This window comes from Panthera onca, chromosome D2, assembly GCF_046562875.1.
Source record: "Panthera onca isolate mPanOnc1 chromosome D2, mPanOnc1 haplotype 2, whole genome shotgun sequence".
Classification (NCBI taxonomy): domain Eukaryota; kingdom Metazoa; phylum Chordata; class Mammalia; order Carnivora; family Felidae; genus Panthera; species Panthera onca.
This window is the reverse complement of record NC_138349.1, coordinates 34,773,278-34,798,782: the sequence shown is the minus strand read 5'-3', so window position 1 is coordinate 34,798,782 and position 25,505 is coordinate 34,773,278. Positions and strand designations below refer to the sequence as shown.

Here is a 25,505-nt window from a genome sequence, read left to right as displayed (position 1 = left end):
CCAGCTGCAGGAGCTGTCACCACTCAGCCGGTGGGTGTGGCCACCGCGGCGCCTCTGACCACGGGATCCGCGGCGCCGCCCGGCCCTGGCCTGGGGTCTGGAGGACGCGCCTTGGGCCTCCCGGGCTCCCGGCGGGGCTGCAGGCGGCTGTGCTGGGGCGAAGGTTAACTGCCAGCAGCCGGCGTGACTGAGGCGCGGAGGCGCGCGCAGGTGGAAACCCAGGCGCCAGGGGCTGCGGCGAGCGTGGGAGAATTGAAATTGGGCGGGAGACGCCGGCACCATTATCCCTCAGCGCGGCGGGAGTGGGAGTGAGCGGAGCGTGGGCGAGAAAGGAGCGTGAGCTAGCGGGGAGGAGCTGATGCTCAGGAGCGCGCTAGTGTTAAGGAGCGCTCGCCCGGCACGCTTTCTGGAGTTAGGGAAGCTTTTAACTATTTACGAACGTTTCATTAATTTTGCATTAACTTTCCCATTTATTTTTAAAAAAGAGGCACCCTTTAAAAATAGTACTAGATAATGAATATTCCAGACTGAATACTTGGCTGCCCTAATATAATAATAGAATATCAGCCGGGCACTGTTGTGATCCACTAGATTAGGTTAGGCATTCTCATCGAGAATAAGTGCCTTTTAGAGAAGCCTGATTGGCTCAGTCGGAAGAGCACGCGACTCTTCTTGATCTAGGTGTCGTGAGTTCGAGCCCTCCCTTGGGTGTAGATTACTTAAAAATGTGTAAATAAGTAAACTTAAAAAAAAAAGAATAAGTGCCTTTTAAATATAAGGTTTCAACTCGTAAGGATAATAATGAAATTATTATTCACTTAAGGTACTTAGGCGTGATTGTGCTTTAACAGTATTTTCTTCAGGATACACTTCCTCGAAATGAAGCACTGTATGTTTTGTGGACTTGGATGTAGTATCAAGTGAAGCCATATCAAATTATAATGTAAATTCACCTTGCCCTGAAAGTCTGGAGTGTTTTGCCCTAGTCCTACTACTGGAGAAGTGTGCAGTCGTGGGCAAAAATCATTTAAGCTCTCTAAACCCCAATTTTCTTACTCCTGTACTTGGGGAGGGGGTGGGTGTTGAGATGCCCAGGGCGTTAGAGACCTTGCCTATTTGTTCACTGCTGTGCCCCTAACACCAAGCATGTGGTAGGCACCTGATGAATGTTTTTTTTTGGTCACATGAAGTTCCTGCTATGCTCCGATAAGCATAATTAGTGCATTTCCTTAATTTTCCAACATAGTTTTTCTTTTCATGAAACTCTACATTTGGTGATGAAAGTAGAAGTCATAGATTAAAAGGAAGCTTTGTTTTCCTTACTGCGTGGTGAAACTGAAAGAGTACAGTATGTGGTATAGTTATCAGAACAGCCAATTTTTAAAAATAGTATGGGTTATGAAGGAGAGACTTCCTGCTGGGAAAAAATGGTAGGCATTATCTTTGAAAAGAGAGGAAATTAACTTAGAAGAAAACTTTGAAATATATTGAGACTTTTGTAACACAAAAAGAATATATGTATTCACACTGTTATTCTGTTCTCTTTTGCTGGGCAATTGTGTCACTTTGTTGAAACCTATGCTGTTTCTTTGGTCAACTCCAGTGACTCATACTTACCCTGTATATATATATAGACACACACTTGTCATCTCATTTCAAGCACACTCTACATACACGCAGAAGGCACAGCTAGCAGTCGTTTCTCCTGAACAGTGTTTAAGCTATTACTGATTTTTCTCTAGGTTCCAATAAGTGCTAATACTAAATTTCTAAAAAACCCTTTTTTTGGAAAGATACAAAGTAAAATAGTATAATGAACCACCATGAAGCCATCATCTAGCTTCATTTCAACCCTGGCCAGTGTCATTCCATCTGTTCCCCTATCCACTCTCCCTCACCCTGGATTATTTTGAAGCAAATCCTGGACATCAAGGTGCCTATCACATGCTTGGTGTTAGGGACAGAGCAGTGAACAAATAGGTAAGGTCTCTAATGTCCTGGGCATCTAAACACCCACCCCCCTTTGTAAGCATAGGAATAAGAAAATTGAGGTTCAGAGAGCTTACTATTAAGATTAGTTTTTGTTACTTCCCAATTATCTTTTAGTTGGCCTACTGGCTTCTGATACTGTTTCTGTTTTTATTTTTTTCCTCCATGGGAGACTTTTTCAGCCTCACCTTTTCCTGATTTACTTTTTTTTTTTTTTTAAAGTTTGTATATTTATTGAGAGAGAGAGAGTGAGGGAGGGGCAGAGAGAGAAGGACGGAGAGAGAATCCCAGGCAGGCTCCACACTGTCAGCACAGAGCCTGCAGTGGGGCTCGAACTCAAAAACCGTGAGATCATGACCTGAGCTGAAACCAAGATTCAAATGCTTAACTGACTGATCCATCCAGGTGCCCCTTCCAGATTTACTTTTTATTACTAACGATTAAATGAAAAGCATGTGACTTTTCATTGGAGCTGGCCTATAATATGGTTCTTTGACCACAGTGGAATTAAATTAGAAGTCGATAATAGAAAACGGGAAAATTCCTAAATATTTGGGCACTGAATAACACACATCTAAATAACCCATGGGTGAAAGAAGAAACCAGAAAAAAAAGATTAGAAGGTGTTTGAACTAAATAAAATGGAAACACATCAGAATTTGTGGGGTACAGCACACAGAATATTTAGAGATTTATAGTGTTAAATGTCTTCACTGGGAAAGAATGGTGTCAAATCAATAGCCTCAGCTTCTAATTTAAGAAACTAGGAAAAGAAGAGCAAATGAAGTCAAAAAGAGCCAAAGAAAGGAGCCAATAAAGAAAGGGGATAATAAAGATTGGAATGGAAATCAATGAAATGGGAAATAGAAAAACGATTGAGAGAGTCAGTGAAATGAAAACCTGTTTCTTTGAGATTTATAAAGTTGATAAATCTCTGAGAAAGAAAGGGAGAAGATATCAGTTATCAGGGATTACCAATTCCTGATACCAGTATCAGAATGAGAGGTGACATCACTGCAGATTCTACAGATATTAAAGGAATATTATGAACAGTTTCATGCCAATACATTTGCCAACTTAGAAGAAATGGACAAATTCCTTGGAAGAGACAAACTATCAAGGTAATTTCCCCAAATTGGTCTTTAGATTTGGACAAAATCAAAATGCCGGCAGAAGGTTTTGTTTTTTGTTTTTTGTTTTTTTTGGTAGAAATCGATAAGCTGATTCAGAAGTTCATACGGAAATCCATAGGACTGGGACGTCTGGGTGGGTCCGTCAGTTAAGTGTCTCACTCTTGATTTGGGCTCAGGTCATGATCTAACAGTTTGTGAGTTTGAGCCCTGGTTTGGGCTCTTAGCAGACAGTGTGGAGCTTGCTTGGGATTCTCTCCCTTTCTCTCTTTGCACCCCTGACTGCCCCCAAAGTAAATAAATAAGCATTAAAAAAAAAAAAGAAGTGCATAGGACCTAGAAGAGTCTAACTTGGGAAAAGATGAATGGAGCTGGAAGACTTACACTACCTGTTTTTAAGATTTATTGTAAAGCTATAGTAATCAAGCCAGTGAGATACTAGCATCAAGATAAACAAATAGATTCACGGGGCACCTGGGTGGCTCAGTCAGGTAAGCATCTCACTTCAGCTCAGGTCATGATCTCATGGTTCCTGAGTTAGAGCCCTGTGTCCGGCTCTCTGCTGTCATTGTAGGGCCTGCTTCTGATCCTCTGTCCCCGTTTGTCTCTGCCCCTCCCCTGCTGGCATGCACCTGCTCTCCCTCTCTCTCAAAAATAAATACACACAAAAAAAGAGATAAATAGATCCATGAAACTGAATAAGAGACTCCTTAAATAGATTCATACATGTGGTCAAATTAATTTTTGACAAAGACATAAAGGCAGTTCATTAAAAAAGGGTAGTTTTTTAAAAGTTTATTTATTTTGAGAGACAGCAGGAGTGGGGGGAGGGATAGAGAGAGAAGTAGGGAGAGAATCCCAAGCAGGCCCCCAGCTACCAGCACAGAGCCTGACGAGGGGCTCAAACTCATGAAACAGTGAGATCGTGACCTGAACTGAGACCCAAGAGTTGGATGCTTACCCACCAGAAAATGGTAGTGTTTAAAAAAAATTTTTTTTTTTTTTTTTAAATTTTTTTTTTCAACATTTTTTATTTATTTTTGGGACAGAGAGAGACAGAGCATGAACGGGGGAGGGGCAGAGAGAGAGGGAGACACAGAATCGGAAACAGGCTCCAGGCTCCGAGCCATCAGCCCAGAGCCTGACGCGGGGCTCGAACTCACGGACCGCGAGATCGTGACCTGGCTGAAGTCGGATGCTTAACCGACTGCGCCACCCAGGCGCCCCTAAAAAAAATTTTTTTTAACGTTTATTTATTTTTGAGAGATAGAGATAGAGCACGTGTGGGGAAGGGGCAGAGAAAGAGAGAGACACACACACACAGAATGTGAAGTGGGCTTCAGACTCTGAGTTGTCAGCGCAGAGCTGGTGCGGGGCTCTAACTCACGAACCACAAGATCATGACCTGAGCTGAAGTAGGACACTTAACCGACTGAACCACCCAGGAGCCCTGGTAGTGTTTTTAAATAATGGGTGAAACAATTGTATATCCATATGCAAAATAATTAACTTTGATCCATATTCTACACTATATTTAAAAAGTACCTCAAAGTGGATCATAAATATAAAATGCATAACTACAAAACTCCTAGAAACTGTATGCAAAAATCTTTGTGACTTTGGTTAAGGAGATTATTCTTAGATACTATTCCAAAAGCATAATATATAAAAGAAAAAATTGATACACTGGACTTCATCAAAATTGAGAACATGTGGATATCAAAGATACCATTAAGGGAATGAAAAACCACAGGCAGGTAGAAAGTATCTGAAAAATCACATATCTCATTAAAAAAAATAAGTTGTGGGGCGCCTGGGTGGCTCAGTCGGTTAAGCGTCCGACTTCGGCTCAGGTCATGATCTCGCGGTTCATGAATTCAAGCCCTGCGTCGGGCTCTGTGCTGACAGCCTGGAGCCTGTTTCAGATTCTGTGTCGCCTTCTCTCTCTGATCCTCCCCCATTCATGCTCTGTCTCTCTCTCTCTCTCAAAAATAAATAAACATTAAAAAAAATAAAAAAAATAAGTTGTGTCCACACTGTATAAAAAAAGTCTTTGAGCCTAGATAAGAAAGCAAATGATCCAATTAAAAAATGGGTAAAAGATTTAGATACTTCACCAAAGAAGGTACACACAGGGCAAATAAGTGCATGAAAAGATGGTTAACAACATTAGTCGTTAGAAATGCAAATTAAAACTACAACAGTGAATCACACTATTGGAATGTTTAAAATTAAAAAGACTGACCATACCATGTATCTGTGAGGTTGTGGAACAACAGGCACTCTCATGAGCTGCTGTGGAAGTTTCATGGTGCCATTTATTATGTCGAAGAAGTTCCATTTTATTCCTAGTTTCTTGAATGTTTTTATTATGAAAGAATGTTCAATATTTCAGATGCTTTTTCTGCATCTATTAAGATGGTTGTGTGGTTTTTAATCCTTTATTGTATTTATGTGGTATACCACATTAATTTTCAGATGTAAACCATCATTGTGTTTGTGGGAAAAATCTCACTTGATCATACCGTATGATGCTTTTTATATGTTGCTGGATTCTGTTTGCTAGTATTTTGTTTAGGATTTTTGCATGTATATTCATAAGAGGTTTTGGTCTATTATTTTCTGGGGATGCCTTTGTCTGGTTTTGGTATGAGAATAGTATCTGAGAGTGAGTTGGTTAGTGTTCCCTGAACTGAGATGACCATGTGGGTTTTTTTCCCCTTTGTTCTATTCATGTGGTATATAGTACATTGATTTTTTTTTTTTTTTTTTTTTTAAATGTTGAATCTCTTGCATTCCTAGGATAGATCCCATTTGGTCATGGTGTATAATCCTTTTACTATGCTGTTGGATTTGGTTTGTTACAATTTTGTTGAGTATTTTTACATCTATATTCGCAAGAGATAAAAGTCTAGTTTTCTTTTTGATGTCTTTATCTGGCTTTGGTATTAGAGTAATGCTGGTCTCCTAGAATAAGTTAGGGAGTGTCCCTCCTCTTACACTTTTTTGGAAGAGTTTGTGAAGGATTAGTGTTAATTCTCTAAATATTTGATATCTGTGAAGCCATATGGTGTTTCTTTGGAGATTTTTGATTACTGAATCAATTTCTTGTAGAAATCTGTTCAGATTTTCTAGTCTTTTTGAATCAGATTTGTATCTCTCTAGAAACTTGTCCATTTCTTCTAGGTTATCAAATTGTTGGTATGCGGTTGTTCATAGCATTCCCTTTATAACCCTTTTTATTTCTGTGAGGTCAGTAGTAATGACCTCTTTCATTCTGGATTTTAGTAATTTGAGTCTGTCTTTTTTCCCTTGGTCAACCTAGCTAAAGGTTTGTCAGTTTTGTTGATCTTTTCGAAAAACCAAACAACTCTTCATTTTATTGATTTTTATCTATTTTCTGATTATTTTATTTCTAATCTTTATTATTTCCTTTCTTCTGCTTGTGTTGTGTTAGTTTTCTTTCTATTGCTGCCTTCTGATGGAAACTTCGGCTCTTGATTTGAGATCTTTGTCATTTTTAAATACAGGCTTTTGCAGCTATAAATTTCCCTCTGAGCACTGCTTTAACTTCGTCCTGAAGTATTTTTAAAATTTCTTTTATGATTTCTTCTTTGACTCATTGGTTACTTAGAAGTGTGTTAATGTCCACATATTTGTGAATTTCTCAAGTGTCTTTCTATTAATTTCTAATTTCATTACATTGTGGTTGGAAATCATACTTTGAATAATTTCAGTTCTTTTAATTTTATTGAGGCTTCTTTTATGGCCTAACATATGGTCTGTTCTGGAGAATGTTCCATGTGCACTTGAGAGGAATGTCCATTGTTAGATAATGGATAGCTTTTATTTTGTGTTGTTTTGGACCCTGTTGTTGGTATGCGCTGTATGTGCATAATTGTCATATATCCCTGATTGATAGACTTTTCTACTATCATAAAATATTCTTTATCTGTAGACTTGTTTTAAAGTCTATTTTGTCTGATATTAGTTAAGCCACTAGCTTTTTTATGGTGGCTTTTTGCATCATATGTCTTTTTCTGTACTTTTAATTTCAGCCTGTTTTTATACTTAAATCTAAAGATTGCCTCCTATAGATAGCATATTGTTGGATCTTGTTTGTCACCCATTTTAACATTCTGCCTTTTGTTTAATCCATTTATGGATTTAATGTTGTTATTTATCTAGTTATATTTATTTTACTGACATTTTACTTATTGTTTTCTATATGTCACATTTCCTTTTTGCTTCATTGTTCCTTTTTTCAGCACTCTTTTTTATTACGTGAATATTTTACAGTATAACATTTTAATTTAATGATGTTTTTCAGTATCTTTTAAAAAGTTATTTCTTGGGGCGCCTGGGTGACTTGGTCGGTTAAGCGGCCGACTTCGGGTCAGGTCATGATCTCACGGCCCGTGAGTTCGAGCCCCGCGTCGGGCTCTGTGCTGACCGCTCAGAGCCTGCAGCCTGTTTCAGATTCTGTGTCTCCCTCTGTCTCTGCCCCTCCCCTGTTCATGCTCTGTCTCTCTCTGTCTCAAAAATAAATAAACGTTGAAAAAAAATTTTTTTTTAAAAGTTATTTCTTAGTGGTGGTTCTCAGGATCAATTTCAGGTTTATTCTAACTTAATTCCAGTGAAATACAGAAATGTTAATTCTTTATATCTCTATTTTCTCTTTCCCTTTTTTGTCCTATTTTGTTATAGGTCTTACGTCTATATATGTTACAAACCCAACAGTACATTGTTGTAATTGTTACTTTATATAACTTTCTGTTTTTTAAAGAAGCTGAGAGAAGAAAGAAGAGCAAGTATGTATTTATAGAGTTTGTTACAACAGTATTAACCCTTAATTACCATTTCTGATTGTCTTTATTTTTTGCTGGGTTGTAGGATGTCATCTTGTGTCATTTTCTTACTCCAATACAGCTTTGCTCCTACACCTCCTTTTTGCTCTTACTGTCAAATATATTACATTTATGTATGTTAGGCCCACAAATAGAACTATGCACATGTTGTTTTTTGCAATTGCTTTTTAAGTCAGTTAAGAGAGATGCTATTTATACTATCTTTTATAATTACACAGTTAGCTTTACTAGTGTTCTCTCTCTCTCTCTCTCTCTCTCTCTTTCTCTGTGTGTGTGTGTGTGTGTGTGTGTGTGTCTACGTCTGTGTGTGTGTGTGTGTGTGTGTGTGTGTGTGGTTATATTGACATCTGGGCTCACTTTTTTGATTGTGAAGAACTTCCATTAGTTTTTCTTATAAGCTGGTCTGCTGTTAACTAATTCTCCCAGTTTTTGTTGATCTGGGAACATTCTTGTTTCACCTTCACTTTTCAAGGACAGTTTTGTTGGATATTAGACTCTTGGTTGACAGTTTTTTCTTTTAGCACTTAGAATATGTCATCCCACTGTTTTTTGGCCTCCATTGTTTCTGTTAACCTTATTGGTATAACCTTGTATGTGATAAGTGGTTTTTCTCTTACTACTTTCAAGATGTTCTATTTGTCTTTCATTATTTTTACTATGATGTGCTTGGGTATGGATCTCTTTGTGTTATCCTTCTTGGAGTTCCTTGGTTATCTTCGATGTCCAGATTATTATTTTTTAGCATATTGGGAATTTTAGTCATAATTCCATCAAATATTCCTCAAACATTCTTTCTGACTTTTTTACCATCATAAAATATTACTGTGGTGCCCTCATCATGTATATGTTGATGTGCTTAATGGCATTTACGTTTGTCTGAGGTGCTGTTCATTTTCTTCATTTTTTTTTCTCTCTGTTCTTTGGATTGTATAATCTCTATTAGTCTGTTTTCAAATAGTCTTTCTTTTGCCAGTTCACATCTAATGTTGACATCCTCTAATGCCTTTTTCATTTCTATTGCTGATTTTCGACTCCAAAATTTCCATTAAAAATTTTTTTTATGTTTATTCATTTTTGAAAGACAGAGACAGAGCACAAGCAGGAGTGGGGCAGAGAGAGAGGGGGACACAGAATCTGAAGCAGGCTTCAGGCTCTGAGCTGTCAGCACAGAGCCCGACACAGGGCTCGAACTCAGGAACCGCAAGATCATGACCTGAGCCAAAGTCGGATGCTCAACCGACTGGGCCACCCAGGTGCCCCTGGAATTTCCATTTTTAAAAATAATTTCTTTTTTTAATGTTTATTTTTGAAAGGGAGAGAGCTGTGCTCATGTGAGAGCATGGGATGGGCAGAGAGAGGTAGAGAGAGAATCCCAAGCAGGCTCTGTGCTGTCAGTGCAGAGCCTAATGTGGGGTTTGATCTCATGAACCATGAGATTCTGACCTGAGCTAAAATCAAAAGTCAGATGCTTAATTGACTGAGCCACCCAGATGCCCCTGAAATAATACCTATCTTTATCAATATTGTCTTTTATTAGACATTGTCATCACACCTTCATTTACTAATTTAAGTTCTTTTCACTATTATGAATTATAGTACTTTGAAGCCTTTGTGAAATCCAACATCTGAGCCATCTCATGGGGCCTGTTTCTTTTTCTTTGTATGACTCACAGTTCCTGTTTCTTTGTTTATCTCATAATTTGTTGTTGTAGAAAACTAGAAAGCTTAGATAATATATTGTAGTAACTCTTGATACTGACTATCACCTGAGTCTAAGGGTAGCTCTGGAGCTTGAATGACATCAGGGAGTTGTTCTCCTTTGAGCCACAGGGCTTCTCTTTTCCCTCATCTCCACAAATTTCTCATCTGCTGCAGGTTGCCCCTAGAGTGTGTGTGTGTTGTGTGGCATGACTTCCACGTGCTTCCCACTTGTTGGTCTCCAGAGGAGGGTGCAGCTGGGAGTCCTCAGCAGCTGGGAGATGAATGCACCCTCAGGTAACAGGGATTTATTGCACACTCCAGCAGCTAGAACCCATCTAAGCAGATTGTACTCAATAAATGTCAAAGGAATAAATGGTATAACTTTTTTATTTATCTCTCTAGTTTTTACATTTATTCCTGGCTTAATGATTTTTCTGGGGGGTGAAATCCTCTAATTTTCTAATCTTCATTTTTGTATCTTGTTTTCCAAAATTATTATTTTTAAAAAAGTTTTTATTTATTTACTGAGAGAGAGAGAGAGCAGGAGCGAGAGCATGTGGGGGTGGGGTACAGAGAGAGAGGGAGACAGAGAATCCCAGGCAGGCTCCAGGCTGTCAGCATGAGCCCGACCCGGGGGTTGATCTCATGAACCATGAGATTATGAACTGAGCCAAAATTCAGAGGTGACTGTTCAACTGACTGAGCCACCCGGGCACCCCTGTTTTTCAAAATTATGATAAAATATACATTGTATAAAATTTGCCATTTTAGCAGTTTTTAAATATACTGTGTCATTAAGTACATTCACAGTTATTCTGTAGCCATCACTACCATTCATCCTCAGAATGTGTTCATCTTCCCCAGCTGGAAGTGTGTTCATTAAAACACTAACTCCCCATTCCCTTTTCCCACCAGCCCCTGGCAATGACCGTTCTATTTCTGTCTCTGTGAATTTGAATACTCCAGATACTTCATATATATGGAATCATATAACATTTGTCCTTTTGTGACTGACTTGTTTCACTTAGCATAATGCCTTCAGGATTCATCCATGTTGTAGCATGTGTGAGAATTTCCTTCCTTTTAAGGCTGGCTAATACTGCATTGCATGTATACATTATTTTTTGTTTATCATTCATCAATACATACTAGTATTGGTTCCATCTTTTGGTTGTTATGAATAATGCTGCTATGAGCATGTTGTACAAATATGTGTTTGAGTGCAGTGGAGGTTTTTCAGGCCAGTGTCTGAGATGTGTTTTGACTGCAGGAGGGCTCTCAATCTTTTCTTTCCATAGTTCTCTTTGGTAAACTAGGCGACCTGTGAGCCTCCTTTTTCAATTGTGTGCTACCAAAATCGCCATTGTTTTCAAGAGTGCCCTTATGTTTGAACTTCTCTACACTCTGTTTTAGATAAAGTCGCTTTCTTTGGGGAGAGCTTTGCAGCTGTCTGCACTTACCTCCTGTATCTCCCTGTGGGAGCCACTTCTCCAAAGCTGGGTTAGGAACAGTGGCTTGGTTCTCTTAGACACCCTTGCTTTAAGAGCAGGACTCTGGATATGGGAGTAAATTCTGGTGTGCTCAGAGCCTCTGTCCTGTGAGTGAGCTGTAGTGAGGCATTTAGGAGCCTAATATTCCTGGCTGCGTTCTGTGACCCTTTCAGGGGGCTGAGTGGAGGAAGGGAGACTGGGTAGAAGAAGGGAGCCCCCAACCTTCTTGGCCACACTTACCTGGAACACAAAGTTGGTGGGAGGGAGGATGGGAAATGCTGGATGTCTGTCCTTTTTTTCCACCCTTGACTGAAACCTAGGGGGAGAGGAAACCCTGCCTTCTTAGCCACACCCACCCAGGATGGAGCTTCTTTCATGCTGAGCTGGGGGTTACAGAGGAAGGATGTGGGTCATGGTTCAAGGTCCACAGACTTACTGTTCTTATTTAGCGTTTAGTAGATTTTCTTGAATAAATGTTTCTTCATTTGCTGTATGCTCTTAGAACAACCTCCAGAGACTTTAGAATTTTTTTTGTTTGTTTGTTTTAAATAATTTTTACTAAGTATGGTTGTTTTACTAGGAAACAGCTTTGTGAGTTCTGGAAGCTTCTTGTTTTTAATAGTGGTAAATTTCACAAAACAAAATAAGCTATTTTTAAAGGTTTAATTCAGTGACATTTAGTACTGAATTTATAGTACATTAACAAAGTATAACCATCACCTCTGTCTAATTCCAAAACTTTCATTATTGCAGAAGGAATAAGCAGTCATTCCCCATTCCTCCTCTTCTTTTAGCCCCTGGCAACCACTATTCTGCTTTGTCTCTGTGTGGATTTACTTATTCTGGATATTTCATTTAAATAGAAGCATATAATATGTGACTTTCTGTTTGGCTTCTTTCACTCCATGATGTTTTGGGGATTCGTCAGTGTTGTAGCATGTATCAATACCTCTTTCTTTTTTAAGACTGACCAATATTTTGTGGTATGGCTATTCCACATTTTGTGTATCCATCCATCAATTGATGAACATTTGGATTGTTTCTGTCTTTTGGGTGTTACGAATATGCTATGAACATTCATGTACAAGGTTTTGTTTGAATACTGGTTTCAATATTTTTTTTTTGTATATACCTAAGAATGGCATTGCTGGGTCATATAGTTATTCTGTGTTTAACTTAAAAAAAAGTGTATTTTATGGAATATCAGTAATTTGACATGAGGCTATAATACTGTCCTTCATTATTGAAGACGCAAACTCTGACTTACAGCTTTTAGCAGAGGTAATTTAGGCAAGCATCAGAGTAAAACAAAAACTATCCATGTTAGACTTAATGGTTATGTTTAACTTATTACTATAACTAATATTGGAATGGTGAAATTTTCTGTAATGTACAGTGCATTACTATTTTAAACATTTTTGGCTAGTGGAAACATAATCACAGCTAGCAAATTGACAAATCTTTAGGGACTTCCCATAAAGAGCACAATTTCAGAAATGTTTGTATTATGACACTTTTTACCTATACAAATTTAATGTAGGAAGGCTGAGCATCTCTTCTAATTTGACTTTTCCAGTGCAAGTTTTACTACAGTAGTACAACAAACCTAATTATTTCTAGCATATCTTTTTGTAAGTTGAAAGTAAACAACTAACTATGCTCTTACAGAGTTGCTTTGGGAAATCTCAAAGACAGTTTTAGGTGTAAAACATATCTTGAAAGTTTTATTTTTTTTCTTTATTTAGGCTCCAAATTTTAGAAAACAAAATCAAAACTGGGGCGCCTGGGTGGCTCAGTCAGTTGAGCGACTGACTTCAGCTCGGGTCATGATCTCATGGTTTGTGAGTTCGAACCCCTCCCCGCGTCGGGCTCTGTGCTGACAGCTCAGAGCCTGGAGCCTGCTTCTGATTCTGTGTCTCCCTCTGTCTCTGCCCCTCCCCCACTCATGCTCTGTCCCTGTCTCAGAAATAAATAAATAAATAAATAAATAAATAAATAAATGAAAGAAAGAAAATAAAATCAAAACAGTTACCAGATATTGTCTGAGAAGCAATACTTGGGTACTTATTTAATTAAAGTGAAGGTGAAGTATTTAAAAAATAAACATAGGTAACTTGATTGTAAAGAACCTTAGTTCTTTCATAAGTGAGAGGAAAATTATTTATTAAATAATCAAGAATATAATAAAGTCCATGTGAAGAACAGAAAATTATTTTGGCAAAATAGACCCACTGCTGCTACCTAGGCAAATTGTACGGAAGATAAAGAATAACCTTTCATATTATAAGCATGTCATTAACTGGTAAACCAAGGAAGCAAACCCAATAAAATTGAGCAAATGTTGCAAAATTTCATTTTATTTTATTATTTTTAAAAAAATTGTAATGTTTGTTTATTTTTGAGAGAGAGAGAGAGAGGGAGGGAGGGAGAGGGAGGCACAGTATCAGAAGCAGGCTCCAGGCTCCAAGCTGTAAGCACAGAGTCTGATGCGGGGCTCGAACTCATGAGCTGTGAGATCATGACCTGAGCTGAGGTCAGACGCTCAACTGACTGAGCCACCCAGGCGCCCCTGGTAATGATTTAAACTTTTAACCAAAACTATATTTAATTTACATTTCACATTGAAACACTGAGGTGGAACATTGAGAACTGTCTGTTACATACAACCAGCATTTTATCAGACTAGCAAAGCTCATGGGCACACCCAGTACAACTCCCTGCAGACACTAATGTCCCTTTTATACTTTCTTAAAGTGGCAAAAATGAACACTTTTATTAGCACGTCCTCCAAATATAGCTTGTCTATAGCAAATATAGCTTGTCTATAAAAATAAGAAACAGTATATAGAGTAAATTATGGGTAGTAATCCCTCTTCTAAAATTCTACCATTTAAAAAAATTAGATGACCAATGGTTATTAGTTTAACTCACGCCACTGAGATCAAGAGTCACATGCTCTTCCAATTGAGCCAGCCAGGTGCCCCTTAATATCAAAGTTATAAGCTACCTAAAAGATCTTGGAAATCAGTGTCAATACATGTTGTAATAAAAAGTTTGTCAGAACAATGATTCAACTTAGTTGAACACAAATTTACATTTTAGCTATTTAAATAAAATATTTATATAGGCTAATGTTAGCTTATCTGAAAAGTAAATGTTTATGCATTTAGGAAAAACAAACCTAAGTAGAATAAAATGATCAATCAGAGAAAATAAATAGCTTTTTTCTTAAAGCAGAGTTATTAAACTAGACTTGTATCAAAGTTGTACTTTACTTATGTGAACTTGGACTTTTTAAATGTTTCTTAGGGCCACCTGGCTGGCTGGGTCGGTAGAACATGTGACTCTTGATCTCAGGGTATTTAGTTCATGCCCCATGTTGGGCATGGAGTCTACTTAAAAAAATAAAAATGAAAAAATTTAAAAATATTTCTGAGTTAATTCCTGTAAGAATAATTTATTAAGTCTAACACATTTAAATAAACTATAAGAAGTTTAATTTACTTGTTTTCTGGGAGTTTTATAATCTATTTATACAAGTACTTATTATTATTTTTAACCACTGAGCCAGTGAAAACAGAGTTCCTTTAATGAGAGGTAAAACTTTCTGAACTGCAGATACAGAGCTTTATAGCTTTGTGTCTATGATTTCACCTACCGGTCTAGAGACATGAATTGTGGAGCTTAAAAACAAACAAAAAACCTCACTGGTCCAGATACCAAAAACTTATTCTTGGTGGGCATAAAATTCTAAATAGACAAAAAAAGATTATCAAGCCAGAGTGTGTCTTTTATCTTTTACCCAAGAGATCTCTGTCATCCATGTTTGGGATCACCAAATAAATGGTTAAGCCATGAAACCAAATTCTTAGTCATTGTTAGCACTTAGGGTAATAATGTATTGGCCACGCAGTAATTAAAAATCAAACCAAAACATACAATCTGTGGAGAAGAAGCGGTAACAACAAGCAGAGAAGTAAGAGTCAGCAAAGTTAAATGTGTATTTCCACTTGGGTTTTACTTCTGGGATCCAAGAAAAGAGGTGCCTAAGCTTAGGCAGCTCGTGAGGTACAATTCTCTGGCAGTCCAGTTTCCTGACTGTGTCAGGCGAATCCACTGGGCACTTTGGTGAAACTTCCAAAACTTAAAAGAGAGTTTTCAAAAAAGATAAAATCATGACTCTCATACAGATATAAAATTAATACATGTCAAAGGTTTTATTTAACTTGTTAATTATTGAGGGATCTAATAAGGCATTAACAACGGTTTCAAAAACAATGGCAGAAAACAGTACAGGCATTTGGGAATGCTGAAATAGATTTATAAATAGAGACATAAGTGGTGACTATCTGCAGGGCAGTAATTACTTGCATTCCATAGGCTGAAATGTTTTGTATTTCCATGAACAAGAATAACTTGCTTTACTATCAGTTCCACAATGTATAGAGATGTAAAATAGGCCAGACAGTGAAAGGCACAGAAAATGTGTAAGAGTAATCCTTTTCATCCACTTCAAAATTTTTCACAATTTTTTTTGCCATTATTGGAAATCTTTTTTTTTTCATTTTGTTTTTTTACTATGCTTGCCTTTTTTTTTTTGCCATGTCAAAGGTTTTAATTTTTATGAAAATGAAATTTATCAATCTTTTTCTTCTAGATTTTGAGCCATAGGAGAGTTTTCCGTAGTACCAGGTTATAGAGAAATCTACTTATGTTTTCTTTTGGTATTTGTATGGTTTATTTTTTACCTTTACATTTCTGGTTTTTTTTTTTTTTTTAATTTTCTTTGGGTATGGTATAATGAATGGCTCCAGGTTTTATCTTTTTTTTTTTTTAAGTTTATTTATTTATTTAAGTAATCTCTACACCCAGCATGGGGCTCAAACTCATGACCTTGAGATCACGAGTCTTGCGCTCTTCCAACTGAGCCAGCTAGGTGCCCTGGTTTTACCTAAAAAAAAATTTTTTTTGTATGGCAGTCCAACTATCCTAACACTTTTTATTTAAAAAACATATTTTTTTCACCTTGATTTGAGATGCTGCCATTATCATTTATTGAATTTTCATATGTGGTGGGTCTTTCTCTTGATTCTTCATTCTGTTCATTGTCTGTATGTCTATTCATACTTTCAATTATAGAGACTTTATTGTTTTATGTGGTGGGGCTACCTTCACCTCATTGCTCCTTTTTCAGGGGGTTCCCAGTGATTCTACCTATTTTTTAATTTAAAAAGTTTTTTGTCATTATCATTATTTGAGTATAGTTGACATATTAGTTTAATGTGTGCAGCATCCGAGTCAACATTTCTATGCTTATGCTATGTTTACAAGGGTAGCTACCATCTGTCACCATACAATGCTATTACAGTACCATTGACTGTATTCCCTATGTTGTACCTTTCATTCCCATGACTCATTCATTCCATAACTGGCAGCCTGTATCTCCTACTCTCCTTTACCCATTTTGCCCCTCCTCCTTCCCCCCTTCCCCTCTGGCAACTCTCAGTTTGTTCTGTATATGTATAAAAGTATAGATTTGATTCTGCTTTTTGTTTGTTTATTCATTTGTTTTTTAGATTCCACATATAAGTGAAATCATGTGGTATTTGTCTTTCTCTGACTTCACTTAGCATAGTACTCTCCAGTATATAGATTATCTTTTAAGCTATTAGGCAGACATCACATTAGATCTGCTTTAGACAGTTTAACATATTTTGTTTGACTTTCCAAAGTCTAAGAAAGCAGTCTACATCTGCAGTCATTAATCTGCTTTAAGCATTTTCAGTTAAAATTTGTTTAGCATTTCAATTTGTAATCCTAGAGGACAAATACAATTTTGTATGTATTGGGTGTTTCCATTTCTCATCTTTTGCATTTTACCAAGTAACACAAGTCAACAGGAAGAGACATCTCTGGTCAGGAGTGTAAAAACAGGAAGGAGGAAGTCTATTGCAAATCTGTGTTAGCCGATTATCAATTTAGGTTGCACTCTAGAGGATGTCCATTAGCGATTAGCATTGCACTTTGTTGTTACCCAGAATTAACAGTAAGCATTAATGTCAATGTTATAGAATGTTGACCCTAGTTATAAGAAGTAATGTTAACTAACAGACTGTACTAGGCTCTTGCCTATGCATGGGAACAGGATACTGTTAGTGAGAACCAGTCACAGAAATTGCATATGGAGGGAAACAAGGCAAATAAAATTCAAAATCAGAAATAGAGGGAACATCATCCTGTATTTTTTGCCTTTGCCTGATCTTGATGCTTTGACAGGTTGTATAATCCTTTAAGATATGGTTGTATCCTTTTTTAAAAAAATTATGGTCTGTCAACTTTGTCATTTAAAAAATTGTTTGACAGAATATCAATTGAATGTCTCCAGTTGAATTAAGAGGAAGCACCTGAGCATTATTTTGTAAAGCATTCTAAGAATGCATGTGGCAAACTAGATGAAATGTTTCATGGGAAAATAACACAGAAGGTGAATATTTTGTAAATAAGAAATCTTTTTCAGTATTCTGTGATGCAAGGAATTGGATTCTGTGTTTATACTTTTTTTTTTTTTTTCTTCTGGAGTTGCTAGAAACTCACTTGCTTTGGATATTCAGGATACCTACTTGGTTTAGCTACCTGACAGTGGTATTTTAAGATACTTAGCATATCCCAAATTCTTTACTTAGCTGTACAGTGTTGTGGATGTTTTGGAAAAATTAAAAGTACTGTGTAAAAGCTACATGGTGGTGGCAGCTGCTGATCCTCCTCTTCCACCTTCTCTTCCCTCACCTCCTCCTCCTCCTCTTCCTCCTACCCCTCTTTCTCTTCCTCCTCCTCCCCCCACCCCATTTGACATGTGAACATGTTCATTTCCTCAGGTGTCTATTAACTTAACCTATGCCTTTATGGGACCCTTATTTATGGATTATTTTGTGGTAATGCTTCCCACATTTTTTATGTCATGGCACAACCAGAAAGTTAGATTGAGAGATGATCATTATATATGTCTATAACCTATTCAGTTGGGAAGATGTACTCTAGTGTGTGGGTCAGATGAGGGGGTTTTTAAACCCCTTATAATTTTAAGAAATGCTTGTGTATGTGTGAAATGTGTGCAAGGATAGGCGTCTTAGGGATTTGTCGTTGTTGTAGGTACCAAACCAAATTGAGTTAGCTTGAGGAAATCTGGAAAAAAAAGAATGAAAGCTTTCTGGGTATCTCACAAAATTCTTAAGACAGACATGCTTCTTAAAAGACAAAGAGGTAGAAGACTGTTTCTTTCTCCTTCCTGCTTCGCTCTGTCTTCATTTTCCTCTGAAGTGGAGCTTTCTCTCCTCTCTGCAATTAGTGGGGGATGACCACCTACAGCTTCCATGTGTCAGTTGGTACATATAGCTGACTGTCTCTGAATTCCAATTCAGAATTCATGAAAGAGTGTATCTGATTGAACCAGTTTGGATCAGTTGTACCCCTCTGGGGCAATGTACCTGTGAATGGAAGACGCTATATTGCTTTTCCAACTTTGTAGTTGGTCATCAGTTCTCGGAGAGAAAGTGTCTATTACAGTTGTGTTTGCGAACTTTTTTGGGGAGAAGATCCAACTTTGATCAAAATCATAGAGGAGGATCTGGTCACTCCCAGGCCACTGTCCAAATAAAGATTAACTGATCTAAGAGTTATAATAGAATTCCCACTACTTAGGGGTGTCTGGGTGCCTCAGTCGGTTAATCCTCCCACTTTGGCTGAGGTCATGATCTCGTGGTTCATGAGTTCAAGCCCCACGTCGGGCTCTGTGCTGACAGCTCAGAGTCTGGAGCCTGCTTCAGATTCTGTGTCTCCCTCTCTCTCTGCCCTCCCCTGCTCACACTGTGTGTGTCTCTCAAAAATAAATAAACATTTAAAAAAATTAAAAAAAAAAAGAATTCCTACTACTTAGTACATCCTTCAAATTAGTTAAACTGTTTGCCTTTTTCACAGTGCCATGTTCTTTTCTGCCTATGTTTACCATGATTGATTACCCTGTCTTTATTTCTCCACCTACTCACATATTACCTATCGTTCAATTCTCATTTTAGGTCTAACCTCCTCCATGAAATCTTTGCATCTTAGAACACAGCATTATAGGTGGATATATTTGTATATTCATATATATATATATATATGTATTTTTTTCTTGTGTCTGAATTCTTACGCCATGGACTTTTTAAATGCTGTACAATGTTATTTAGTTGTTTGTGAATATATGTTTTAGTATGTATATTTTAAACAAACATCTTAAATGCAGGTCTAATGAAATTGTCCCTGAGGCCTATGATTGTCAACACATACCTGATTAGTTTCGACCATGTTACATAGTATAATGCCTTGGGTACAGCAGACTTTCAATAAATACTTTTTGAACTGAATTAATGAAAAGCAAACCCCTTTTTGTTTTATAGAAAACTTAAATATAGAAGAATAGAGAGGTGAAAAAAACACTTGTTTCCTACTACGGAAGAACAATCACAATTGACATTAATTCTAGTTAATTCTTAGATTAGAAATGACAAATATTTTTTATTTGTTGAATGTTTATTGAAAGGATTTCTGCTATTCAACATGTTAAATTTTGAGTATTAAATATTTGTTAAATGAGGTTCCAATTGCATTGTATAAAATTTTCATCCTGTTTAATTATTTCCTTATTATTGTACCTTTAGAGTGGTTCTTATTTTTATCAAATTCTATAAACAATGATATTAATTCTAAAATAATTTTTTAGGTTCTTTGTTCCCAAAGCAAAAGTAATCATGTAGATAATAGGTAATAGCTAACATCTATTGAACATTTACTGTGTGCCTGTTTTTTAAACACTTAAGTGTATTATTTAATCTTCACAAAAAGCAAATGAGGTACCATTATTACATACCTATTCTATAGATAAAGAAATTGGGGTAGAGATAGATTAGGTCATTAGCTCCAGGCACATAGTAAGTGGTGGAGCTTGATGTGAACATAGGCCATTTGGCCTCTGAGCCTATCTATACTTTTTTTTTTTTTTTTTTTAACTTTATTTACTTTGAGATAGAGAGAGAAAGCTGGGGAGAGTCTGAGAGAGGGAAAGAAAGAGAATCCCAAACAGGCTCCACACTGCCAGCATGGAGCCGAATGTGGGGCTCGAGCACACAAACTGTGCGATCATGACCTAAGCTGAAATCTAGAGTTGGACGCTTAACCAACTGAGGCACCCAGGCGCCTACCCCAGAGCCTATCTGTACTCTTAATCATTATGTTTTGCCTTCTAATTTAGAATATCAGATAATTAAAGATGTAGTGTAAAAGCTGTATTAAATTTTAACTTAAAAGTAAATGGAAAGGTTTACATTAAGATTTGGAACACTAAGGAATATGACCAGGGCTGTACTCAGGGAGGGAAGGTACTGTATTTTAAACTTGTGCTAGGTCAGAGGAGGCTCAGATACTGAAATTAACTCACAAAAAAAGTGATGTAGGTCGCTTATTCCTCTGCAGCTCCCAGATAGATAGAGGGCTCTGGTAACTTTAAGGGGCTGCTTGATGCAAGCAAAATCCCTGACCTTATATCTTCTCCATACCTTTTTTCAGTTTTAAATGATGGAAAAAACAAAATACCACCAACTTTGCCTACCTACCCCTTTCATTCCTATACTTTCATTCATTCCTATGGTAAAAAGAACATAAATCAGGTTTGCTTTTAGGCCTGTCTTACTAGAAGGGCTGGTTCTTTTCAGTTTGGTAGACCAGGCCTAATAGAATCTGTGTACAACGGTGTGTTTTTTTGCTTTCATGTCTGAATGTGAAGGCAGGCAACTAGTTTTTGTGTGGTTTCTGAGAGTGTGTGTATGTATTGTTGATGCCTGGGTATGGCCAACCTTATTATAAAGGAGCTTAATTTTGACAGACTAAGTTAATAGAGGCATTGTCATGATTGATAATAAGAAAGGTACTCTGGGAATGAGCAATGAATATTTAACTGACAGATTTAAGGTAAATAATTTCAGTAATCGGATGGTGATTTGTGTGCAGTGAGCTGCTTTTACCTTTTTTGTACAATAGTTTCCAACACTTCTTATAAGTCCAAGACTTGGGTTGTATACCTGGCTCTGGCCTAAAAAGTAGGGACATGGTGTTGAGCAAATCCTTTAACTTCTCAAAATTTCAGTTCCTTCATCTGTGAGATAGAAATAAAACCCTGTCTACTTCCCAAGGGTTCTTGGAATCAAATGCAATGATGTACTGTGCAAAATGGCTTTGTAGATTGCAAAACACTAATACAAAGGTAAAAGCTTATTTTTATTTATTTATTTATTTATTTATTTATTTATTTATTTATTTCTGTTACTTACATTCTGTTTTTGAGTGGACACAGAATTGTTTTTCTCAACTTACTGTTTTTCTGCAAAGCTGTGACTTTCTCTGTACAGCAGTGGATTGTATGGTCAGGATCAATGTGAATTTGGATCAGCCTTATATCAGGGTAACCATGTTTCTGTTTTCCTCCATACTACTTACAAATTACACTTACTTGGCAATTTTTTTTTGTCTTTTGAAAAACACATTATAAAAATCAAATTAATACTAGTTAGTATATATTTATTTTTTAAATGCATAGTTCTGAATGCTTTCTTCCAAAGTTCAAATTAAATACATCTGGCTTTCATTTTTAATATATTGTACATTTTAGTAAAGGTCTTGTTTTTACTGTTACTTTTTATTTAAAAATGTTTATTTTAAGAGAGTGAGAGTGTGTAAGCGTGTGAGAGTGTGTAATCGTGTTAGAGTGTGTAAGCGTGTTCATGAGCGAGGACAGAGGCGAGGGTGGGCAAAGAGAGAGGAGAGAGAGAATCCCAAGCAGACTCCCTGCTGTCAGCACAGAGCCCAATGCAGGGTTTGATCCTAGGAACAGTGAGATCATGACCTGAGCCAAAATTAAAAGAGTTGGATGCTTAACTGACTGAGCCACCCAGGTGCCCCGAGTTCTTGTTTTTACTTCGGATATGTTTATGTTGGTATCTTTTCTAGGACCTCCAAAAATTATTATGAGCCTAGAATTGCCAGAGAATTTTTATGGTGTTTATGGTTCATTTCTGCTATTTTTAACCATTACATTAAAGCAGTAGATATCAGGATAAAGCAGCTTCAAAAAAGAGGAAATGTTATTTTGATTTCATAGTTTTTATTTGTTAATTAGGTTGAATATGCGATTCACACCATACTTTGATGCAATAGTCAAAGAAAATATTTGGATTTTTACTTTTTGGTGAAGGGTGCCCTCTAGTGAGCCTGTTCTTTTTATTAAGGTTTGCAGTTTGCATCATTTTGGCACTTGTGAACTGAATATAGAAATAGAAGACACCTTTAGTTCTCAAGGAGATTGGAAGATGAAATATACACTAAATAATTAGAAAATAAATTTTTTGTGTTACACAAATAAAAGGTACAAATAAATGAAAGATGAATTTTTTTTTTAATGTTCATTTATTTTTGAGACAGAGACAGAGCATGAACAGGGGAGGGTCAGAGAGAGAGGGAGACACAGAATCTGAAGCAGGCTCCAGGCTCCGAGCTGTCAGCACAGAGCCCGACGTGGGGCTCGAACCCACAGACCATGAGATCATGACCTGAGCCGAAGTCGGAAGCTCAACCGACTGAGCCACCCAGGTGCTCCGAAAGATGAATTTTTAAAAAGATAGTGATATACAAATAAATAGAAGTTAAAGAGTTGTTTCTGCACTTGATTTTCAGTTTCTATTGCTTACAGTCAGTACTTAATAAATATTGAGTATTGTTGGAAAGAATACTCCTTTGTCTTTTATCCAGGTGTTACTGTCTTGGAGCTATTTCATTTCTTATTTGCTCCTGGATTACAGGGTGTCAGGGAAAGTTAATGAGAATGTTGTTATTCATGCTTGATATATTTGATAAAATGGTTGGGAAAATGTTAGAGGAGTACTAGGTATGATAATTTTATATTGACTGCTTTTTTTCTTTCTATTTTATATTGCTACGTAGAATTATGTATATTTTTTCAAAGATTCATAGGAAAGTCTGCCAATGTCCAATATTTTAATGGTAGTCACTTTAGGGGAATATCTTCACATTATTCTGTGTAGGGCTTTGCTCTGTTCTTTTGTGGTTGTGCACCAGCATATCCATGCTATTGGAGAACACAGGATTCTGAGATAGAGAAAAGCCATTTTTATTTTGTCTAGAAAAGGAACTATGGTGCTCCAGTAAACATAGGTAGGTTAGAGAAATTGGATTGGGTATATTGAGATTTTATCAATTTTTTAAAAAATATAAACATTTTATTAAAAGTTAAAAAGTCATTTCTCAGCAAATAAATACAGGTATCCCCTGCTCTTTGAAAGTTTGTGTTTCATCAGTTCACTTTTTTTTTTAATTTTTTTTTTAATGTTTATTTATTTTTGAGACAGAGAGAGACAGAGCATGAATGGGGGAGGGGCAGAGAGAGAGGGAGACACAGAATCAGAAGCAGGCTCCAGGCTCTGAGCTGTCAGCCCAGAGCTCACGAACCGTGAGATCGTGACCTGAGCTGAAGTCGGACGCTCAACCGACTGAGCCACCCAAGCGCCCCATCAGTTCACTTTTATAAAAGACCTAAATAAGTACCGATTTCCACTAACTGAAAGAAATCCAAAGAAGATTTTTGCTTTTTAGGAAAAAGGCAAAAAGTGAAAATTGTGTTCAGCAGCATAAGCATCAAAAGTGGCAATGTCAGGTTCTTTTCTGGGGACCTGTACTCAGTGTCAAGCCACCATAGCTCTGAACTGTGTGAGCATGTGTGTTTTATCTTGATTTATTTTGTGCATCTGTTAACAAGATGTTTCCTAAAGTATATCAGAAAAGCCTAAGAGAGGTTATTTTGTGCGTCTGGGAATGCTAAAAAAATTTTCCATAGAAATTAGGAGTAATGGCTTCTTCACTTTATACCATTCCTGTTTCATGGGAGCTCTCTACTTTCCAATAGTAGGAGAAACATGTGCATTTTATTCTTTTTAATTATTGTGACGGCTTTTTTTTTTTACAGTGAAAATATAGTGAAAGAAACAGGTACCAAAAATGGTATGAGGATATTATGTGCCTTTTGGCAAAAAATATCCTGGTATGTTACCAGTAATAAGAAAGCCCTTGTTCACGTAATATCTTAAGAATGTTGTTTTGTCAGGGGCGCCTGGGTGGCGCAGTCGGTTAAGCGTCCGACTTCAGCCAGGTCACGATCTCGCGGTCCGTGAGTTCGAGCCCCGCGTCAGGCTCTGGGCTGATGGCTCGGAGCCTGGAGCCTGTTTCCGATTCTGTGTCTCCCTCTCTCTCTGCCCCTCCCCCGTTCATGCTCTGTCTCTCTCTGTCCCAAAAATAAATAAAAAACGTTGAAAAAAAAAAATTTAAAAAAAAAAAAAAAAGAATGTTGTTTTGTCAGAAAGAAGGAGGTTTTCCTTAAAAAAAGGAAAGAAAAGAAACCTTGAATATGATTAATAAATAATATAGCATCTGTCCAAAAACTCGAAGTAGCCTGAGTTCCTCCATTAAGACATTTTATTTGGTAACATTAATTTTTAAAGAGCCAATTTTAACATTTTAATGATATTTTGGTTTTTCTTGTATCTATTTTATTACCACTAGGTGGAGCCCTGTGCATACAATTCAAGAAGGCATTTCTGAAAGCTGATTTACTTGTTTAAAAGCCATAAACCTGATACATCAGATGATCAAATAATGTATGATAACTCATATTTCAACATTTTGCTTTGGTGTGGAAGATTAGATATAATGAAGATAGAAAATGTGTACTTAAAAGAATTTTTAAGCTATGCTTTTTTAAGACCTACATTATTTTTATGCATTCCTACTTGCTAAAATTAAAATATGTAAATTAAAATCTTTAGTGTATCATGGTCCATCTTTATCTTCACATGAAGTTTTTAAATCATCTCTTCTTTTAAAATTGATTTTACATTGCATTTTGGCCTGATTAGCATTACATTTTGGTAGAAATAAGATTTTATTGTGCTGAGCTTTTGGAAGGGAAGACTGAACTCTCTTACCCTGAAGTTATTATATGTACACTTGACCCTTGAACAATGTGTGGGTTAAGGGCACTGACCCCCTGTGCAGTTGGAAATCTGCATATAACTTTTGACTCCCCAAAGATTTAACTACTAATAACCTACTGTTGACCAGAAGCCTTAATACCATAAACGGTCAATTAACACATATTTTATATGTTTATAGATAGTGCATTCTTGCAATCATGTAAGCTAGAGAAAAGAAAATGTTATTAAGAAAATTGT

At 36.9% G+C, this 25,505-nt stretch overlaps 1 protein-coding gene across 7 annotated transcripts in view; it reads left to right on the top strand.

Annotated features, from left to right (window-relative positions):
• The window catches only part of EXOC6 (exocyst complex component 6), a 296,986-nt gene that overhangs the window by 90,998 nt on the left and 180,483 nt on the right, over positions 1-25,505 (top strand). For 3 of the 7 annotated variants that reach the window (XR_013550527.2, XM_060642014.3, XM_078434601.2), the window contains exon 2: positions 9,863-9,982. The exons of 3 other annotated variants lie outside the window; for them this stretch is intronic. Coding sequence is in view for 3 of the 4 variants with exons in the window: in XM_060642014.3 (XP_060497997.3) it covers positions 9,863-9,982 (120 nt within the window). In the remaining variant the exon portion in view is untranslated. Of the gene's footprint in view, positions 1-9,862; positions 9,983-24,837; positions 24,933-25,505 lie in introns of all 7 variants that reach the window. One more of the 7 variants, XM_078434599.2, reaches the window with a different exon arrangement.